A 22,459-nucleotide genomic window follows, 5' to 3' on the forward strand; every position below is an offset into this window, starting at 1 on the left:
TATGTGTAACTCAGAGGGGGAAAAGGAGAGGGATTGATTCTCTGATATTTTTAGATTATATTTGCGGTATTATATTATAGGGAGGAAAAAACACAAAATATGTAATATAAAAAGTGTAAGAACGAAAAATTAGCACAAAGAAGCATGAATAAGACTTACAAGATTCATAATATAAGAATACCAAAAAAAAAAAAAAAAAAAAAAAAAAAAAAAAAAAAAAAAAAAAAAAAAAAAAAAAAAAAAAAAAAAAAAAAAAAAAAAAAAAAAAAAAAAAAAAAAAAAAAAAAAAAAAAAAAGAAATTCTGAAAAATAAAAGCAATATTTAAGAGAGAGACTTATAAAAAAAAAAAAAAAATTCTGAAAAATAAAAAACAAAATTTAAGTGAGAGGGAAAAAAAAAAAAAAAAAAAAAAAAAAAAAAAAAAAAAACTAATTTCACAAAACAAAAAAGTAATAAAGAATTTGACTTGCATTATAATTCGAAGGCACAAAAAAACTAAAACATGTTTAGGTACCCGTATGCATGTAGGGAGCAGGAAAATGATAATTCAGTTAAATTACATGGTAAAGAATAAGAAATGTGTGTTCATAGGGAAAGGCATCCCGGAATGAATTACTTAAAAGGTAAACTAATTAATTTACAAAATTTAACAACAAAAAGAAGAGTCCTATTTTTTTTTAAAAATACACAAATTTGTTTAGATGCATCTTAAGTGATAAAGTTCTACATGAGTTAAGGAAAAGTTTAGGACCATCAAAAAAGAAATAACAATAATAATAGTAATAAAATAGAAATATATCCTAAACATATATACATGTTACGAAATGAGGAAAGGGAAATCCTGTGGGAGTAAAAGAAGAACTAAATGCCAAGATATTGTGAGAGAATCGGATGAAAGCTTCATCGACAGTGTTGAAGAGGAGGAACTGGAAGAGGCTGAAGATGAAGAACACACAAGGGGAGAAGTGGAAGCAGATGAGGAAGAGGAGGATGAAGGAGAGGATGAAGGAGAAGACCTAGAAGAGGACGAAGAAGAGGATGAAGGAGAGGACGAAGAAGAGGATGAAGGAGAAAACGAAGAGGATGAAGGAGAAGACGAAGAGGAAGAAGAAGAAGAAGAAGAAGAAGAAGACGAAGAGGAAGAGGAAGAAGAGGACGAAGATGAAGAAGAGGACGAAGATTACGAGCTGAAAAATTACGGTATAGCACTTGAGATGCCGCAACGAAAGAATAGAGGAAAAAACCTAAAAAAACTAATTGGGGAAGATTTGGAAAAAGATGAAAAATTTTGGAATGATAGCATTTGGGAAGAAGAAGAAATAGACGAAGAATATGTAAATTCAGAAGGGGAAGAAGAATATATAGATATTACCGATTCTGATTTTGACGATGATGGTATAGACGATGAAGAAGATGAAGACGAAGATGAAGCGGAGAGGAACGAATTATATGATGAAGAAGAAAAAAAAAAGAAAAAAAAAATGTATTCCTATTTAGAAAAATTAAAAAAACAAACACATAATAATGCATTAAGACATAAATTAATGAAAAAGGCAAAGTACTATGATAGAAAAAGAATTGGTATGAAATATGGAACACATCAACATGTTGGGGATAATAAAGCGACAAGGAAAAAGGATGAAAATAAATTAAAAAATGAAAGAATGTTAAAAAAACAGAAGCAAGCTGAAATTTCATATATGGTATTAAATAGATCTACAAGAAACACTACAAGACAAAAGACAGAGCAAATTCAAAAGCTTTCTGAATTGAGAAGAATTAAAAAGGAAAATCGTTTTAAAAAATTTTACGAAAATAGAACAAACAAAAAACGTATGCAAAGAGAAATGACAAGAGAAGAAAGATTAGAAGAAGCAAAAATAACTGAGCAGTACAATTTGCAATCACTTTTAGAATTACAAGCATGGGAAGAGGATAAAAAAAAATATATAGAAAGCAAAAAAATTTTATATCATAGACCGAAAAATGTTTTTATTAGTTATTCTTATTCAAAAGACAATGCATTTCCATCAAACGAAAATTTGAAGTATGAAATCGATTCATATTACGTGAATTATTCATCACAACTAGCCAATACTAGCGTAGAAGGAAATCTTTTATACGACCCTCTAAACAACATTAATATGTCTCAAAGTTGCATGAACAACAACAATGATGTTATAAAAAGTAATAACGGCATAAATCAAGCTGATGAATTATTTAAAATGAAAGAAATAGTTCCTAAGGAAGAAAAGCATGTGCCCAACGATGATGTATCATCTGATAACATAAGCGATATGAGCCAAAAAAAAAAAAACGATGATAATGGTAATGTTATGACTGAAAACGAAGATGATGTTTGCACAAATAAAAAAGTAGAAATTGAAAATTCAAACAAAAAACAACCGTTTCAACCAGTTCAGTTGGATAATCTGGATGATCTGGACAATTTAGATAAATGCGAAGATTTACACATAGAATATTTAAATGAAAATGATGAAATAAATTTTGGGACACAAGGGAATAAAAATAATACAAAATCCATAAATGGAAATATCCAGAAAGTATTAAACAAAAAAAAACAAAAAAAAATTAAGACAGACACAGAAGAAAGACAAATATATATTGTTACTGATTTGAACGAATTAAATATGTATAGTAATTATAACAATAATGTGGAACATTTAGAAAGAGTTAAAAATAAAAATAACTTATGTGCAATTACCAATTTAGAAGGAAAGTATTTTGATCCACTAACCCAAAAATATTTTAATAATTCAGAAGCGTTTAAATTATTACGATTTAATTATCACAAAGAAACATATGATGACATCAACGACCAGGTCTCCAGGATGCTTGACCTTTTTGATAACAAGTTAAATGAAATAGGAGAAAATATGAAAAATACAGTTTTCGACAATTTTTAATGGACTTGATATCATACGCATACATGTGAGTTTAACATCTATTAGCATCTAATGTATATCGTTTGAAGTGTCTAACTACACCCTTTATACGTAATTCTTAGAATTGTTATCATATTTCATATATTGTACTTGTTATTCCAATACTAAATATCATACAATAGGTTGACAAATATGCAGTAATATAAGTCCCATTTTAGTTTTCTCTTTTATAATTTTGACGTTAGCCATTTTCCGTTCCCGTTTTTTTATTGATTTTTTTTTTTTTTTTTACCAAATGGTCAACGATAAAGGATGAAATTTCACCGATACCCATGGTACATTGCTACCTACACGAGTCTCTCTTTTGCATGAAAATGAAGTACACAAAAATATGTATATACATATATATGCATATACATCTATTCATTGCCCCCTTCCGGTAGTTCTCTTATCAGATTTAATTAATTTTATTTATTATTATTTTTTTTTAGTATAATAAATATTTTTCCACACCCAACAGTACACAGCAACAATAAACCTTCTTATAAAAAAAAAAAAAAAAAAAAAAAAAAAAACTAATTAATTATTCGGATGCATAGGAAAACATGGTAGTTTTACCCATCATTGTATATCCTCATATACTGTTCTTTTTAATGTTCTATTATGACGGTGGGACAAAAAAGTGCGTCTCTTTTTTTTAGAAAATTATCAGCTAAAAGTGAAACCCTTAAAAAGGGAAATGCTCAAGCAAGTATTAAAAAAAAAAATGTACTGAAAATGTAATACACAAAATGGGGAAAATATAAAATAACCATTTTTGGGTAATAGTTTATTTTGAGAACATTCGTATAGAAAAAAAGTTACCCATTTATTTAATCACATCCCTGATCCTACATTTTAAGAAAAAGTGCAAACAAAAAGGATATCATAAGACTAAACAAAAAAGCAAGGGGGGGAAAAAAAAAAAATTAACTCGGCTCATAAAAAATAAAAAGAATTATATTCGTATGCTTGGGAGAATATGTAACTGTACAATAATAAACATGTTGCAGAAAATATTTCAAAAAAATGTTAGAAGACAAACTTATATTGTTTCAAACTCATTTTCTAAATACATTTTAAAATCGCTTAACGTTACATGAACAATTGTTACAAATAAAACTGTTACATTATTTTTTGTATATTAAAAAAAAAAAAAAAAAAAAAAAAATTATTTGCTTTATTTTTCTCTGTTTTTTTTTTTTTTTTTTTTTCACTTTTGTGTTGCAACTTATTATTGTGCACCTGCTTGCCTACATTTTCTTCTAGAAAATACGCGAGTGGGTACAAATAACAGGGCACAGTTGTCAGTTCAAATGTTTATTATTTTCATTTGTCGCAAGTGTTCACTACTACTAGTTAACGTAACCAGTGGACACTATCAGACATTGAGATTGATTAATGTTGTTATTTGTTATTACTTCTCAGCGTTTGCGTTTGCACTGCCACCCAGATTTCATAAACTGCATGTTATCCAAATAGTGATTCAGATTTAGAAATTATTTTTCGAAAGAAAAAAAAAAAAAAAAAAAAAAAAAAAAAAGTAAAATAATGAATAACGATACATTAGTTATACTACACACATACATATATATGTATGTAGCATATAACTTTTCTAAGGTAATTCAGTTATTTTATTTTATTTTTACTACTTTTTTGCACCTGCTTATTTAGAATAAAAAAATTTGAATATATATAAAAGAAAGGCAATTGAGAAAAATAAAAACATACATAATAGGTGAAAATAAAAAAATTTACCACAAATTTTAATAAAAGGTGTGTTGTAAATATAAATTATCGATAACTGCAGTAAAATAGAAGAACATCACTCAAATTGGAAGTACAAATATAAAGATGTTTTATTAATGTAGCAACGTAGATTTAAAAAGACAGAATAGTTTATTTCATTGATACAACTGTGTGATGATTTCCCAATAGCATAATTTTGTTGATTTGTTATATAGCTTTTTTGTCAACATTTTTAAGAAATTTATATAAAAGAAAAAGAAAGAAAAAAGAAAGAAACATGTAAATTTTTATAAGTTTTCAAGGTAGAATATAGATGGTAACTGACTTCACAATTACAAGACATTCTCATTTTTAAGGTTAAAATATAGTAATGTACCATTTTGAGGAAGAAAAAAGAGAAAAAAAAAAAAAAAAAAAAAAAAAAAAAAAAAAACAATAGCAAAATAATGAAATGAAGCGAAATAAAACAAATGAACATGCTGATAAAAGTAGAGTGGAAAATCTCAAATGAAATTCCTATAAGAAAAAATGAAGATTTAATGCATGAAATGGTTGTAGAGTTTTATTTATTTCGAAAAAAATAAAAATGCTTGTTTTGTCACATTTCCCCTTTTCTCCTCCCCTTCCTACAGGACCCCCAGAATATGTTAATGTCCCACCTCCTAATTTTGTTATGTGTTCGTTAGAAAAAAAGAAAAAGAAAAATGATAAAAAAAAAAAAAAAAATAAGGAATAAAGAACAGTTTTTATCACAGATAATTTGAACAGTGTTCAAACATGTATATACATGTGTGAGTGTGCATCCCTATATATGTGCCTAAGAAATGTATATAATTTATCCAATGGGATATTTCTCCATTTATGCATAAAAATATAACGTCCTATGCACATGGATAGATCCAATCTATAATGTTGTTTTTTCTAACTAAACTTGAATATATATGCACAGGTGTGCTAATGAGTTATTGTATTTGGTAAAAATATTTTCAAATGATAATCCTTTTTATGCGTGCTACATTCACCCCTTTCCTTTTCATCCATACAAAACAAGTGTACAATATGTATTTTTTTTTTTCTTTTTTACTTCATTTTTATTCCATTTCTACGTATAATCCATTGGAATAAATTCAGTTTAATTCATTTTGTCTTTTTTTTCTTTTTTTTTTTTTTTTTTTTTTACCCCTCAGGTTTCTGTAATATATCCTTTATTCATTTTAAAAGAAAATATTTTTGAAAAAAATTGCTGCATCAAAAATGAACGTATAAAAAAAAGGATTACCTGTGGTCACAAATGGAACAACCGTTTGCTGCTAGAAGACAATGACGAACTCTTTGATATTAGTAAACTAAAAAAGCTGTTGTATTTTCAGTCTAATATAGATAAAGAGATGAAAAAAAAATGGCGAGAAGAAAAAAAATTAAGAAAAATATATAAAGCTGCTAATTCAGGTAATTTCATTGGCAACATTATGAATAACCAAAAAGACAATGAACAAAATGTTACCACTATAGAAGGAAAAGAAAAAAAACATAATGAAAAAGAAAAAAATGACATGAGCAATGCAGGTGAAATCAATAAGGATATTATTGTTCCAGAAAAATCAGACAAACTTACAAATGTGAATACACAGACCTATGATGGAAGAGGAATGACGAATGATCAGGTTAATAAAAACAAAGCAACACAAAAACAAACTGACCTTCAAGCGAAAGAAAATGTTCGAGTAGACAAATTCGTAAAGAAACATGATCATATAAATAATGCTTCAAATCCTAAAGAAGAGGAAGAAGAAGATGAAGAAAAAGATGAAGAAAAAGAAGAGGAAAGGATTAAGCGCATTGATAATGCCAAATTGAATAATGTACTGCAAAGTGTAAAGTTTTTGGAAAAGGTGAAATCGTTGAAACATTACTTCTCTTCTAATGGATCAGAGCATGCACGGCCAGATGAACATGATGAAAGTCCGAAAACAGGGAAGGAGGAAATAAAAAATGAAAAAGACCAAGTAGGACATCACAGAGAAGACACAAACAATGGAACAGACAATAACGTAGAAAAAAATCAAGAAATGAAATCGTCATTGACAAAAAATAAAGAAGAAAAAGGAAGTAATTATATACAGGAATCATTTTCTTTTTTCCCTGAAAAAAGTAATTCAGAAAAAACCAATATTAATTTGAGGAGAAATAAAATTAAAGAATTTTTTGAAGTAAACGATTTAGTAAAATACATGAAAAATATGTTAGGAATAAAATCAAATATACATGAAAAATTTGAGCATGATAAGTTAATAGTAAAGGATTGCAATTATGAATCTTTTGGTCCAGAATTTTGTAGTGTTGATGAAGAAGCAAAGAAAACGTTATGGAATTATGAAAATAAAAAAAATTGCGCCTTTTTATTTATAATATTATTCACGTTATTCTTTAGTTTACTTATACAAAATATAGTCTATTATATTGAAAAAAGAGTGAGAAATTCAAAAGATCAATTTAGAAAGGACTTGCTAAACACAGCTTTTAGACAAATATCCCTAATTACCATAATTAACCTCACAATATGGGGAATTCTTCAGTCCAATGTTGCAGAAGCGCTTGATGAAATAATTTTCAGCGACGTAAGTGAGAAAAATGGATCAAAGTAAAAATGCACGTATATTGCAAAACTGACATGCGTATACAAGTGTGTTTGTAAATATTCATACACATGTGTAAATGTCCTCATAATGCCTAACGAAATATGAGGAGAAGTGAAATAAAAATATATGCACCAATGTGTAACATCCCCTGCGGATGTGTATGTCCTGGTTTCTTCACTTTGCCATGTTAGATCCTACCAAGACAAAGAAACGTTGATGAAGTTTTGCATAACGTGGAACCACTGTTAGAGATCATATTCGAGAAAATACTTTTCATTTCGATGAACTTTCTAATATGGTAAGTTAAGAACAAATTGTGCGAACGTGCATGAGGATTATGCCTGAACACGGTTGATCCCTTCTCAGATAACAAAGGTTTTCTGGATATAAATAATTGTACACATGTGACAAATTGATTTTTTTTTTTTATTTTTTGCAGCTATTCCTTATTTATAATAAACATACACTTTGTGACAAGGAGAATATTAAAGTGGTTTTCTGAAGCTGACAATTGCGATATTTCAAATGTAGTCAAGGAAATGAAGGAGTCGAGGAAAGGATGTTTTAAGAATTTTTTTTTTTTCCTTAGACATGCAAGGAACTCTAAGTATTTAGCACACAGGTAAGTTATTCATTAGAATAGAAACGTAGAAAAAATACCATAAGAAAACATGTAAAAGCTGCATAAAGAATGCACATTAAAATTTCCCCTTTAGATACGTGTATTCATTTTAAAATATTACCTATTTTTCTCATCTATCTTGTAGATACGATTTTTCTGAAAATGTAGATGCCATAAGTATTCCAGGTCTAGATCCGAATGGATATTACTACTATGAATATATGAGAGCATGCTTATTGAAATACAACGTCAAACTAATAAAAATTCCCAATGCAGTTATCCTATTTTTAGTGTTTGCATGCATTTCTTTAAGGTATAAAAAATAATAGAAATAGAAAAATCGCAGAAGATGTAATAGTTAACACTTATCCTAAATGGCAAAATTATGTCTTTCTCATTTGCTTCATTTTATATATAGGCCATTTTTTAACATAAGACTGAAAGCGGAAGTTATTTTTCTAAATTTCCTCTCCTTCATTTGTATTATGGGCTTGCTCCTCATGTTCCTATACGTAATAGAATATTTTATAGATTACAGAGAATACAGAATCTTTGTGCAAGCAAACATGTATTCATACGCATATATAGAAATAGCGAGAATAATAACTACTCAGTTGTAGTTCTTCATTTTGTTATTTATTCTCACCTCTAGGAACACTACTAATTACACGTTTTATATATATTATTTTTACAGTTGTATAAAATAGACAGAAAACTATTACCAAGAGATATTTCAAAGTACTTACTAAACAGATATCACATCGAAGCATGCGAACAGAACAAAAGAGATATTACACCCTACTATAAACTGTTAAAGCAACAGGTAAAAAGAAAAAAAAAAATATATATAAATATACACATTTATATATCTAATGTCTATTGTTTACACTAATTAGCTAGTTACACCTTACCTATATATATTTTTTTTTTTATTTTTCAGTCTGTATACCCCTCAGCAATAAACTATTTTTTGTACAAAACAACTTTCCCTAACAAGCATGAGCAACTATTTTTTTTTTGGGGTAACGGTCCCAGCCTAATTAATTTTATTTTTCAAGTAAGTACCAAGAGCAATAATATTACCTATTGTTACGAATATTCATATATTTTTTTTTTAAATTTAAAACTAAGGAGTGAGATTATTATTAACGTTTGAAAATTCTTCACTGTTATATATTTATTTTATTTATTTATTTATTTTTTTTCTAATATAGTTATTTATGTTTTTTAATTAAGATTTGTTCATGATTTTATGTTGTTGTATTTTTTATTTTTTACTTTATATTTTTTACTTATTTATTTACTTTTTTCCTTTCCCCCATTTTAGACACTGTGTTTTTGTTTCTTGATAATATTGTCATGTTGGATATTTTTATTAAGGGTAGACAATATTACATGGCTCCAGTTGTACAGCTACGGAAGTTTAGCTATTTGTGTGTGCATATTTCTTTTTTTGACCATACTCAAGCATATCATTTATTACAATATTATGGTTAGCAAGACGGGATATTTAATTGATACCAAATTGCTGGAAAAGGTAAACAAGCTTGCGTGGAAATAAGAGGGGGGGGAAAGAAGAAAAAATAATAAAAAATAAAATAAATAATAAAAAATAAAATAAATAAAACAAAACAAAATAAATAAAACAAAACAAAATAAATAAAACAAAACAAAATAAATAATAAAAAATAAAATAAATAAAACAAAACAAAACGAAATAAAATAAAATTAACGTAATGGTGGACATAAAATAGACAGATTGATAAAATCATATAATATTACATGTTTCCCCCTTTGGCAGGTGTGGGAATTTGAAAGGTCTGACAATATTAAGAGAATATCAGAATTTATTGATGCTATAAAAATAAAGGTATTTCTCGTACAATTTTGCGTTTTTTTAAACATGTGTATACAATAATTTGTAGATTTTATTATTTTTTATTTTGTCTGGTACATTTTATCGTTTGTTATACCATGTTTTTTTTTTTTTTTCTACGGAGGGTCATATATATGTTTTATTTATTTCCCATTTTTAGTCAACGTTGCATGCGTTGAAAGAGGGAGGAGAAGTATTTTGGAGGCAGTTGCTCATAAAATCAAGCACAGTGCCGTCAAATATACAGGAAAAAATGTTTAGTATATGGATAGGATTAGATGAAGAAAATAGAGGAATAATTGACTCAGCGAAAATTTTGAAATTTTTGAAATCACAAGGAATTAACTTGACCTCGGAAAGTGATATTAAGGTAACATTACACGGTTTATATATATGAAATAAAATTTCCAGTTATATTTTTGTAATGACGTGCCTAAAGATGGGCTACAAATTAATACTTTTGCTGAGATACGTGTTGTGTATAGTAGCATGAATCTAGGCACGAGTAGTGATATGAATGATTAAATCACTATTTTACATTGAGCATTCTCGTATTGCGCTTTCCCTTGTCTCTTCCATCATCTTTTTTTTTTTTTTTTTTTTTGAATATTAAACCACTCCTTATAGGAATTCCTGGAAGTGTTCGACAGAAACAATAAAAATGGTCTAAACCAAGAAGAGTTTTTCGTCCTCATTATTATAGTGAAGCAAATTTTGGTGGAACTTTTGGATATTAATGCAGTACAGGTAAAAAAGCAAAAATGAGCCTGAAGTGGACAAAAAATCATCAACATAAAAGGAAAAAGGAAAAAAAAAAAAAAAAAAACTGAATAGTGAGCGGAACAAAAAACAGAGCAAAAATAAACACGATGTATTATTTTTGTGTAAGTTCATTTTTAATTTGTCACACTCGTTCATCTACTCAATTAAACATTCCTTACACCACTATCCGTGATACTGCAGTCCCTATTTGAAGAAGTATACGGAATTCCATGGAATTCACTATCATCCATTGATGTGAACAGCTTAAAAAAAATCTTAGGAGAAGTAAGAAATGAGGAAAACTCTTGATTGTTTAAAAAACGTTTCACATATTCTATTCAATCAAATGTAAGAGTTTCGTTTTATCTTTATTTTTTGAACACTTTTTTTTTTTTATAGCTAAATTTACAGTGGCCACATGGAAAAATTCGCAATTTGATTGACTTTGTTTGCGAAAATAAAAAAACGAAATATGTTAGTGCTGAGTATTTCATAAAGCAGCTTATCAATATCGAAGAAGTGACCTTGCAGCCTTTTCATGTAATTATATATTTTACCTTATTATAAACGACTTAATAGTTCAGTAGACATTGTTGTACAAATTCTTCTGTTTCACATTTTTTTTTCCCTTTTTTCTTTTTTTTCTTATCATTTTTGCAGTCTGTTTCAGATACAAAGTAAAAATGAAGGGACACAACCACTAGGAAGTGATATGTTTTTTTTTCTCTCATTTCAATTTACTTCACTTTGTTATACAACAGCATAAAAAAAAAAAAATTCTTCTATTAATTATAAAAATATTCAAACATTTTGTTAAGAATAACTTAATTAGTTTGCTTATTTGACTATATTTTGTGTGATTTTTTTTTTTATCATCCTTTTGAGGGTAGTTCTTCCCAGATCACTAATTTTTATTTCTTTTTTCTTGTCCTATATAAGATCATAAAAATATGTGCATGAAAAGTTTTATTTTTTTGTTTTTTACTTTTTAGTTTTTGTTTTTTAAATTTTGTTAAATATTTGAGTTGTAGGCTTTTTTTAGTTTTTTCTTATTTTTACCTATATTTGAATATGACCTTGTTTTATACTGTTTAAATTTACATTTTTCAGCCGTGGAATAATTAATCTCTTATTTTTCCTATATATACGTTCTAAAGGCGCATATTGTATCTACCTATATTACCATTTTTTGTTATATATATATATTTTTTTTTTTTTTTTTTTTTTTTTTTTTTTTTAAACGATATGGTATTTTTTAAATATTGTTTATGTATCCACAATCATTTTGTTCCAAATGCATGAACTGTGGAAAATTTAATTTTACCATTCATAAACATGTATATATTTTATGCATATATATATACATGTGTATATATATGCGCAACAAATAGCTCTTTAGTTTCACCAAAGTACAAAAAAGTTGCTAACAATAAAATGAAATAAACCTTATGACATCAATGTGGATAGTGATTATTAATGATACATGGGTCCCATAGAAAAAAAGAATCTATGGCACATGACTTAGTTGCTGAATGTTAGTATAGCATAACGGTCATATACACTTATTTATATGTATATATGTGCACACATATGTAAACATTTATTCATTCTACTTTTTGTGCATCGTAGAAGTATGCAGTTACAGGAACTTATTGAAAACACAGGATTTTTGTATACGCATGTTTAAACAGCGAAGAATAAAATAAGGGAGAGAAAAGAATATAACTAGGAGTTATAATGAAGAAAAAAGTAGTAATAAAAAAAAAATGGTTTTGTACGAATCTTATATAGCTCTAAATAAACACATAAAAAAAGACGATGTAAAGAATTTAATGAAAAACTTTAATTTTATAGTAAATAAACACAATGGTAATATAATAAGTATAAATGATTTAGGTTGGAGAAAATTTGCTTTCTGTATAAAGAAGCCCAACGTAGGAACATTTCATTTTGGTAGATTTTATTGTATTACATTTTATTCAAATGGAAAAAGTATAAAAGATTTAAACGAGTTCTTTCATAGCAATACTTTTATTTTACGATTTTTAAATGTTAAAATGAAATATAGATCAAATTTTTTGGTTGCGCCCTTTTCGTACATTAATGAGTAAAAAAAAAAAAAAAAAGCGTTGTATGTAACAGATATGGTGGAAAAAGGTTAGATGGGGCGGTAAAAGCAAGACAGGACAGAAAAGTATGAAACAGAAGAAAGGCAAATGAAAACCAAGAGGACGAAATGGAGAAAAAATTTAAACTGGAATACACCCCTGATTTCCGTATTACTTTATTTTTGTAGACCATTTTTTTAATACATGTGTGTTTTTCTCATAATTTTCGCAAAATTTTCTATGCCCTTTTTCTCATTTGTTGTGTTTTTCTTAAAAATAGTACTAAAAAATGTAGCAGCAGTATATGATCATTCTACACACAACTTGGAAAAATAAAGGGCGTAAAGGGGGACTTGAAAAATGGCTATATATACGAAATTAAAAAAAAAAAAAAAAAAAAAAAATGAAGCTGACTCTAGAAAATATGCATTACTTAAAGAAAAAATGAAAAAAATGATGGTTTCATTTTACAAATTATGCTTTTTCAGTGGTGTATGAAAAAAGCTCTAAGGTTTTAAGGAAGGCTATATTTTGTGTTAGGAAAATCTTCTTCTCTGTTCTGACGAATATGGAGAAATATGTTTCATAAGAATTGGAAAAATATAAAAGTTACATAATTAAACAGATGGGTGGGAAAAAGTATATTACATTCTGTGTATTTTTCCCATTATACAAAAAAAGAAAACACAGCAGATGAATTATCGCATGGAAAATATAAAATCATCAATCGCGGTACTCATCAAATATTTGTAGATATGAGAAGAAATTGGTTATATATATGTAGTCTCTTATTCTTCTACATTTCCATTTTTTTCCCATTCTATATCTCTCTACTTCACATCAACCCTTTTGGAAGACTCATTTAGAGTATAATCTTCGCTATTTAATTTCTTTTTTCTGGACTTTTTGCTGCTTTTTTTTTTTTTTAAAATTTCATAAATATCAATACACGTATCCAATGTTTCCCCGATTTGTCTAGTTGTATTTTCATCGTCAAATGTATTTCTTAAATCGAGGTGGTCCTTATACCTTACATGCAATTCATCAATTTTGTTTCTTAATTTTTGAAAAAGAATTTGATTATTATTGGTAATAAATTCAAGAATAAATTTATCAGCATTAACTATATTGAAATTTATTTTTATATTATTTACAAAACAGTATAGTGCTATTTGTGAAGGTGTATATGTAAAAGTAATAACGAAGTTTTCGATAACTTTTAAACAGTCATCTGATGTTTTTGAGTAAATTTGATTACAGACGCTTTCAAATGAATTTTCTACTTCATTGTCTTTGTTTATATATTTATTGATATAATTTAAAAGTTTCCTTTTTAAATAAAAGATACATTCTTTTGTATATAAAAAATTAATTTCAAAATTTAATGATGAGCAAACAACATTTTCATGTTCTAATACTTTGTCTAAATTTATATCAATGTCACTAAAAAATTCATTCATTTTATATAATCTACCATATCCTTCCAACTTTATTGCTAATATTATACAGGTAAATATTAAGATACGAGGATCATACTCTAAAATAATTTCTTTCAAGTAAAATCTATTATATAGCACAATTGCACATTCCACTATTTGAGGCTTCAGATTTTTTATTTCACAAAGGTGTGTCATTTGGTAGCAGAAATAAAGTTTTGTTTTCTCAATTTCAGCATATTTGGGTATGCTCACATTGTAATCTTTAAATTTTTCTTTAAAATTATTATACTTTTTTACACATATGTCATCTATTTCTTTTTTGCTTCTGAAAAGCCATTTGCTAATATGTGAAGTGTCCTCTGGATATTTCATATTTTTTTTTTTTTTTTTTTTTTATCTTATTTCCATTTATATAGGGGAAATAAAAAGAGCAATATGCAGCTACAAAGGGGACAGGTGCACAACGGGCACTACCACGACGAGAGGAAAATGAATAGGGACTACTAACGAAAGGCAAATGAAAAGGGAGTAATAATGCGTGGTTAACCAATTAGGAGTAAATGACGGAAGGAAAATCAGCAACATATAACCAAACGACAGTTAAACAGAAACAATCAACCGGGAAAAAAAGCATTACAGTGGGTCAAATGAACATACGGAAGAATAAAGAATTTGCCAATATGGCATGTACAAATAAATCTCAAATGTTCCAACATGCAAATTTGTATATTATTTGAGTACTCATTTATCTGTTTTCTTAAATTTTACATATAGTTTCGAACCAGGATAGATATAACTCATCATTTAAAAAAGATATATGTTTTAAAATGTTTGATCTAGTCATCTCTTGGCCTTTTTTTGCCTGTCCCATATTTTTACGTACATTTTTCATTTCTTTATATTTTATGTTACACGATGTTTCCTTCATTTTTTTTTTTTTTTTTTTTTTTTTTCGAGTGTACGATGTTATTTTAGCATTTTTGTAATTATCACCTCGTAATTTTCATACGTCAATTTTCTCTTTTCTGGTTTATGCTTCAATTCATTTCGCCCAAAGACCAAATCAGCTTAAGGTAAGGAGGGGAAAAAAAAAAAAAGTTAATTCATGTCCCAAAATTTAATTATGAAACTGTAAAATTGTAAATTCGTAATTTTAAAGCAGTTTTTTACGAAAATGTGTGATGAACCCTAAAGGTTATAAATAGTTTTTTTTTTTTTTTTTTTTTTTTTGCATCCATCTTTTTTATACGAAATTAATGCTTGCAAATTTTGTTCATATTCTCTATTAAGCTTCTCCTCCATTTATTGCAACAAATAAATAGCCGATTTTTTGAGGACATGTATCACAAGTGTATATACGAATTTTTAGTTGTACTGTGTATGAATTCACTACTTAAATATACAATAGTCAAACAAACAGATGTATACGTAGATGTAAATGAAAAAAGTGTATACCTTTGCATCTTTGAATAGTGTCCCACGACAACCAGAAATAATACTTTTTCGATATTGGAAACGAAAAATAGAAAGAAAACGAGAAGAATTAGAGGAAACTTTTTTATTGAAGATCTGCAAATAACATAACAAATATACATAATCTTTTTCTTCATTCCAAAATGATTGTAAAAAAAAATAAGAAAACCTTAACACATTATACATGGCTAGCCTTGTTAATAATACCGAGCTTTTATTTCAAGAATTTACTTTTTGATGTAATGCTGAATAAATGAGTACATTTTTGCATGCATGTGCGTTTGCGCATGCTGGAGCATGAAAATATACTTCGTGCATTTCTTCATGCGCTTCTTTATGTGCCTCAAATGCCTTTTCATATATTCTTCTTTGGTGACGAGGATTAAAAATCTCACACAATTACATTATTTGATACTGTTGATTGCTTGTCCTATAATTAGATATGTTGATCCTATTTATGCGTCCCACGATTTTCCTTTTTTTTTTTTTTTTTTTTTTTTTTCCTACATCACTAGTAACCATTTCATTTGCATTATTTAACCCGTCTTGCCATTTGCCCTCATTTTGTATCTTTTCCTGTTTCCACCTTTTCAGAATTTTTTTAGTCTAAAATTTGACAAATTCAAAAAGAAGATATATGGCAAACATGCAGTTAATCATATTTCATTGCCAAGCAAGGATAATAATTGTATAAATAATTATCTTTTACCAGACAATATTCGTTAGAATCATATGGGAAACATATACACAAACATACATGAAGGCACTTTTCTTTTTTTTTTTTTTTTTTTATCTGACGAATTGATGACATTTGGGGAGGAGTACTTATATTCAATGAACAAAAGAGTAATATAATATATTTTTATAAGTGTTTTACAACGTTTAATATGAAAGGAAAATTAACTATACATGCAAAGCGAGCGTTGCAAAAAATGATAGTAAAAGGAGGCAAAAACATAAGCAATAGCAATAAGCCCACGCGTATACATATATATATGCATATATACATTTATATATAAGATGTCTATTTCGATTCCCTTGTCACTCCTATTTTGAAGGATTACGTCAAAAGCATTATATCCTGTGCTAAAACGGATGCTCATTTTTTTTTTTTTTTTTGAAATATACTGTTTAACAATTAGAAATTGAAACATAGTACCTTTAGGTATATGAAAAAACAAAATTTTGTTCAAATTATATATACATAGATATATACATCAATAAATATGTATATATAAATAACGGACTTATAAGTTTGACAAAGATGAAACATACACTTCTAGACATAAACAAATGTATGCCTTAATTCTAAGAAAAAAAAAAAAAAAAAAATCGTCTTCATATGCAGTATCCAAAAAAAAAAAAAATAAAATAAAATAAAACATATATCATTATGCAATTGCAAATAGGAATTAAAAATCAAAAAAAAAAAAAAAAAAAAATTGAAGGTAAACAATGATGCGAATTTAATCATCATACAAGTAACATAAAATATATTTGTAACATATTTCAACAAACTAAACTATCAAAGATGATTTTTTAATGTTTTTAGCTGTGACATTTTACTTGCTTTAATTTTTCGTATAATAAATTGCGGAATCAACGGTGACGTATCAAGTTCAATCTGAAAAAAAAAAAAAAAAAAAAAATGGTGTAGCAGTGAATGGGTTCAAACAAAATCAATGACAATGATTATAAAATAAGTTTATTTTTGTGAATGTAGCCATAAACTATATACGTAAATGCATTCATATATAATATTAAAAAGAGAAGCATTAATATTGCATGAAAAAGAAAAAGAGAAAAATTATCGCTTACTACCATGCTTACAACTTACCGAAGAAATGTATGTACAATTAAGACAGGTGTCTTCTCTTTTTATATAATATCCAGATACATTAATAAACATTTTTCGTAATGAGGAGCTTTTAATTTGTTCGTCACATTCAATGTTCAGTGAAAAGGAACTAGCACTACTGATAAACGGATTTTTGAAACTACTTTGATTTTTCTTATTATCATTTACATTTACCGACGCACATGCAATTAGGTATGTGTCCTTGTTAAGCTACGGAATGATAAGATGAAAAAATACATGCATAAGATACATATGTAGGCATAGATATGTAGCAGTAGATGTATCATATTGCGCTGACTCACTGTCCTATATGACCCCAGAAATGTGTGGAAAAAAATGTACACGAAAAAAAAAAATTTCCCTACCTTTTTTTTATGTGCAAGAATGTAAAAGTATCTTCCCTCATTTCCTAGTGTACCCTTATAGCTTTGTTGTAATAGGATTAGATCTTTATTGTATACGCGCAGAATTTTGCCTAATTTGACAAATTATGGAATGTTTTAAAAACAGTTGTGAATTAAATTTCAATTTTTCGAAATTAAAAAAAAAATAAAGAAAGAAATGAATGAAAAAAGAGAAACAATGTAAAAATAATAAAATGATGCATATTACGTAAAGGATATGGTTACGTGCATATTTTCGTTTATTTCACCTTCTATAAAGTGTGGGTCAAATTTTTTTGTTCCATTTTCATCCCATATTATTTGTATTAACTTTTCGAGCTAAAAAGTGAAAAATTTAGTTATGTCGTGTTTATATGAATCTGAGTAACCCATCTATGGTACCAACTACTAGTGCCATCTTTATGGCATATTTTTTTTTTTTTGGGGTACAAGTTCTTTCAGATTTTTTCATCATGAATAATCGTTTTATATTTTTATCAATAATAATGTATACCTTCGTACAGTCACGGAATATAAGGGTGAGTTTTCCTACGTCTACATTATTAACTTTTTTGAAATATAAATGAGATTCGTCATCCAGTGAACTGTACTTAGTATACCCTTCTTTATTCGAAGCAAAATTATACAAAACCTGATCAGTCTCTTCAATAATTTCATTAACTTTTTTAATTTCTTCTTCGTTTTCACAAAATAAATGTTTCACATTGTTAATTCTTTCATCTACACTTACTTCATTATTTACCTCGTTGCTATTCATTTTAAAGTACCATCACATTTCTCATTTGCTTATGTATGTGGAGAAGTGATACGCACAGGGTATGGGGTGTATCACCTTATACTTTCGCCCATGTATATGTGTGTAAGTAGGTATGGGTGTGTATATATGTATATGTATTTATATGTATGTATGCATATATATGTAAGAATGCATGCATAAGGACAAATGTGAACATGTTCATATATATACGTAGGAACCTTCTACGCATGTGTAACATGTGGACAAGGCAATTTTAGATAAAGCACTACACTAAAACATAGCATATATAATTTGCCATTCAAAAATTAATATGCCAAAAAAAATAATAAAAAAAAAAAAAATAATGTTTTTTTGAAGGGTAAAATATATTTTTTATAAAAAAAAAAAATGATTAGTCAAACCTCAACAAAAAGAAAAAAAAAAATTCAACAAAAAATTTAGTAGAAATAAAATATTTTTTAAAACACAAGTACACAATGAAGCACTAAAGATTTAGCCTAAGGGAAATAAAAATAATTTATTCATTTATTGTAAATCATATATTTCCCCCTGTTGACAAATAAACGTTTATGTAAAGTATGCTTATATAGCGCATACACAATATACGTGCTTAGAAAGTGTGTACACATGTGTATATGAATATATAAGAATAAGCGAATTTTCCTTATTTATTTATTTTTTTTTATTTATTCACATAAAATTTCTTATTTATTTTTAAAACATTTGCAGATGAAAATTTCTTCTTTTTTAAATCATTTAACTAATATAGCATATTTTCAATACGTGGAAATTATAATAGAGCACACTTTTTTTTTTTTTTTTTTTTTTTTTCCTTGTATATTTAATAAGAATGAGAATAAGCCTTATGCTTCAAACACTCTTACATAAAAACATTTACCATTTTTGTAAAAAAAAAAAAAAGAAAAGGATTATTATCACAAAATAATGTGCATGCAAAAAGGACACACTGTAATAAACATGAAATAATATTTCACAAATGAGAGACCAATAATAATGTAAAAACATTCATTTTAATGAACTTGTTTAAATTAATTTGTGTATATTTCTTTCTTCTACTTTTGGGATAAAACATTTAGTAAAAAACCTAAAAAATATCTTATATTTTATGGCGCCTTTTTTTTTTTTTTTTTTTTTTTTTTTTTTCCCTTTTTATTTAACAATTTAAACATGAAGAATGCGAACATATATATAAGCCCATAGGCACACGCGTGTAAATATGTGTATATCTATATATCTATCGCTGAATGTGCATATTTGGTGCTTACGTTAGAACATATATATGCACACCTTTGTGCTATATAAGAAGGCGACAAGGATGGATAGAATAAAAATGACAATTTTTTTTTTTTTTTTTTTATTGAAATAGTTATGGTTGGGATTATTAATATTTTGTTTTTTTTTTGCTTTTTTATTTTTTTTTTTTATTTTTTTTTTTTTTTTTTTTTTTTTTTTTTTTTTTTTTTCTTTATATGGGCATTAGAATGGCATAATTTTTCATGTACGTCATATATTTAAATAACTACACAAATCAAAGAACACCATACGTATATCTATTCACTGACACATGTCTATGGGATGAAAGTTGCTCCAGGCATTTTTACCTTTTTTATGGATATTAAATTTTCATTGTTAAATGAATTGACAAAAAAAGTAAAATAAAAAAATAAAAAAAAAATAATAAATACGAATAAATGAAAAGAGTGGAGTCCCCCTCTCCCCCTTACTATTTTATATAAAAATTCGTTGAAATTGAAAGCATTGTTAAAAACAGAAATTTCATATTGAAACATAGCACAAATCTTGTAATCGTGTTTATAAAATAAGTGTAGCATGAAAAATGGAATATAATATGGGGGAACTCTCCCCCTCTTCATTCTATAAAAAAAAAAAAAAAAAAAAAAAAAAAATTACTTTTGATTTATAATTCTTTCAATATTTGGGGTTGCAACAAGTTTATTGTCACAGTTTCCCAAAAAAATAAATTCCGAATTTTCCTTTATGTAGCAACCAATCTCTTGCGAAAAAGTGCATTCTGATCCTTCATCAACATCAAATATAATATCGTTAATTTTCATTTTAATTTTTTTGTTTTTATATAAAATTAACTTTGCAAATTTACCATTTGGTAATGTACTTATATTTCTCAGTTCATATTCGTTATTGTTTTCCTTTTGGATCATTTTCTTCTTTATTTCTGTTTCATTTTTGTCCTCCGTTTTAAAGCCCATTTTTTGTTGTTCTTCTTGCTTTTTTATTATACTGTCTTTATTTTCATTCGGTTCCTCGTTTCGAGCAAGAGCTGGTAACATGTTCGGTAACTGGATGCAGAAAAAGAACCGTTCCTTATTTAGAAATAACTTTCGAATTTTTTTCTGTTTTTCATTATCTTTAAAAAATGGTAAGGTCAATGGCAAAAAGTGAGCATCAGAAGAAGTAGACTTCTTATTATAGAAAATGTTTTTGCTTATATTATTTAGTTCATATATATCTATAGATGTTTTTTTTTTTTGTTGACATACGGAAATGTCATTATTATTGGTTTTTAAAATTCCTAAATTCAATAAGTTTAAATTATTATTATTTAATGTTTTTTCTACGCCCTGAGAAGGAAAAGCTATATTACTTTTATTATTGTTAAAATGATTTTCATTTTTATTTTTATCAGTTTGTAAATCAAAATTAATAGTTTTTGTTATCAATTCTTGAATACTTCTATTGTTTAAGCTATCTTCTAATTTATTTGTTTGTTCCGATTTTATATTATTTTCATTTTTTAAATTGTCAATATTTGGAATAAACTTTTTTAATGGACCCTTTTTATTATCATTAATACCACTCTTAAGTGAATTCGACTTGTTCCGCAGTGTGTTGTTAATACTTCTTCTCAAGCTGTATTCATCTTGATTGTGTCTATTATTCATTATTTACTAATATGTGAATGGGAAATATGTAAAGTGGCTTGATATACCTTTTTTTTTTCTTTTTGTTTCAGGTGGATTTGCATATATATGTAGGATATATCGACTTGCTCATAGTTGTCTGATGTGGATGAACATTTTTACATGCAGCATATGCATAAGATATGAGTTAAAGATTTATTAAATTATTCCCTTCTGCATGCTATATATTTGATTATGTAGGTGGCAGAATGTGCTCATATTTTCATGTTCACGCTTTCATATTTTCATTTTCACACTTTCACATTTTCATATATTTAAATTCTCCTATGTTTATCTGTTCATGATACATAAACAAAAATACTAACGGGTTGTTTCTATGTTATAGTTTTGCCTAAATGAAAGGGGCTCCAAATTTTTGAATTTTTTTCCCCTTAACCCTTACTATCCTCAAAGGCCTTTGTTTGTAGTTAACAAATATCTTGTGTTTTACAATACTAAAATGAAAAAAAAAAAAAAAAAAAAAGGCGATCCTTAATTCCTGTTTGCTTTATTTATACTTCAATATCTTTTGCAATTTATAAGCTTTGTTTCCTTCATTTGTGAGTATTATTTTCTTCTACATTTACGTTTAAAAAAAAAAAGAAAAAAAGAGTGAAGTATATGAAAGGCAACAAAGTAACGGTAGAATGAAGGAAAATGTCCCAAGTTCCTTAAAATTCGTTGAAAAAAGAAACATATAAAAAAAAAATTCCTGTGTACCTTTATTTTTTTGCTTTACTACGCATGTGCATTAGGGCACATGCCATTACTGCTATTGTAAGTATATCTTTAAATTGGGATATGCAAATAAAAAAGTTTCGAGCGTATGTTATGTTTATTTTTAAAAAGGTAAGAAAAGGAAATAC

The 22,459-nt window shown here is 27.0% G+C and overlaps 7 protein-coding genes across 7 annotated transcripts; 4 read left to right on the forward strand and 3 right to left on the reverse strand.

The window, feature by feature from the left end:
* Positions 1-825: 825 nt before the first annotated feature.
* PGO_124430 (YL1 nuclear protein) lies at positions 826-2,928 on the forward strand (the record flags this gene model as incomplete). Its single annotated transcript, XM_028689233.1, has 1 exon — positions 826-2,928. The coding sequence occupies one exon, from the start codon at positions 826-828 to the stop codon at positions 2,926-2,928; it is 2,103 nt and encodes a 700-aa protein (XP_028545034.1).
* Positions 2,929-5,339: 2,411 nt separating this feature from the next.
* On the forward strand, positions 5,340-11,275 carry PGO_124440 (hypothetical protein, conserved; the record flags this gene model as incomplete). Its single annotated transcript, XM_028689234.1, has 15 exons — positions 5,340-5,372; positions 5,883-7,313; positions 7,526-7,632; positions 7,774-7,956; positions 8,102-8,269; positions 8,375-8,468; positions 8,651-8,779; positions 8,897-9,013; positions 9,284-9,493; positions 9,758-9,826; positions 9,993-10,202; positions 10,460-10,579; positions 10,796-10,879; positions 10,994-11,134; positions 11,255-11,275. 15 exons carry the CDS (start codon positions 5,340-5,342, stop codon positions 11,273-11,275), a joined length of 3,117 nt encoding a protein of 1,038 aa, XP_028545035.1.
* Positions 11,276-12,360: 1,085 nt separating this feature from the next.
* Positions 12,361-12,705, forward strand: PGO_124450 (hypothetical protein, conserved; the record flags this gene model as incomplete). The annotated part of the gene is made up of 1 exon (XM_028689235.1): positions 12,361-12,705. The coding sequence occupies one exon, from the start codon at positions 12,361-12,363 to the stop codon at positions 12,703-12,705; it is 345 nt and encodes a 114-aa protein (XP_028545036.1).
* An 827-nt stretch (positions 12,706-13,532) lies between these two features.
* Positions 13,533-14,513, reverse strand: PGO_124460 (cyclin homologue; the record flags this gene model as incomplete). Its single annotated transcript, XM_028689236.1, has 1 exon — positions 13,533-14,513. The coding sequence occupies one exon, from the start codon at positions 14,511-14,513 to the stop codon at positions 13,533-13,535; it is 981 nt and encodes a 326-aa protein (XP_028545037.1).
* A 1,244-nt stretch (positions 14,514-15,757) lies between these two features.
* On the forward strand, positions 15,758-16,340 carry PGO_124470 (hypothetical protein; the record flags this gene model as incomplete). The annotated part of the gene is made up of 2 exons (XM_028689237.1): positions 15,758-15,853; positions 16,209-16,340. The coding sequence occupies 2 exons, from the start codon at positions 15,758-15,760 to the stop codon at positions 16,338-16,340; spliced, it is 228 nt and encodes a 75-aa protein (XP_028545038.1).
* Positions 16,341-17,139: 799 nt separating this feature from the next.
* Positions 17,140-18,633, reverse strand: PGO_124480 (fam-a protein; the record flags this gene model as incomplete). Its single annotated transcript, XM_028689238.1, has 5 exons — positions 17,140-17,238; positions 17,452-17,682; positions 17,838-17,947; positions 18,125-18,194; positions 18,370-18,633. 5 exons carry the CDS (start codon positions 18,631-18,633, stop codon positions 17,140-17,142), a joined length of 774 nt encoding a protein of 257 aa, XP_028545039.1.
* A 1,928-nt stretch (positions 18,634-20,561) lies between these two features.
* Positions 20,562-21,575, reverse strand: PGO_124490 (DNA-directed RNA polymerase III subunit RPC4; the record flags this gene model as incomplete). The annotated part of the gene is made up of 1 exon (XM_028689239.1): positions 20,562-21,575. One exon carries the CDS (start codon positions 21,573-21,575, stop codon positions 20,562-20,564), a length of 1,014 nt encoding a protein of 337 aa, XP_028545040.1.
* Positions 21,576-22,459: the final 884 nt, after the last annotated feature.

The sequence above is a fragment of the Plasmodium gonderi genome, assembly GCF_002157705.1.
Source record: "Plasmodium gonderi DNA, contig: Chr12, whole genome shotgun sequence".
Lineage (NCBI taxonomy): Eukaryota > Apicomplexa > Aconoidasida > Haemosporida > Plasmodiidae > Plasmodium > Plasmodium gonderi.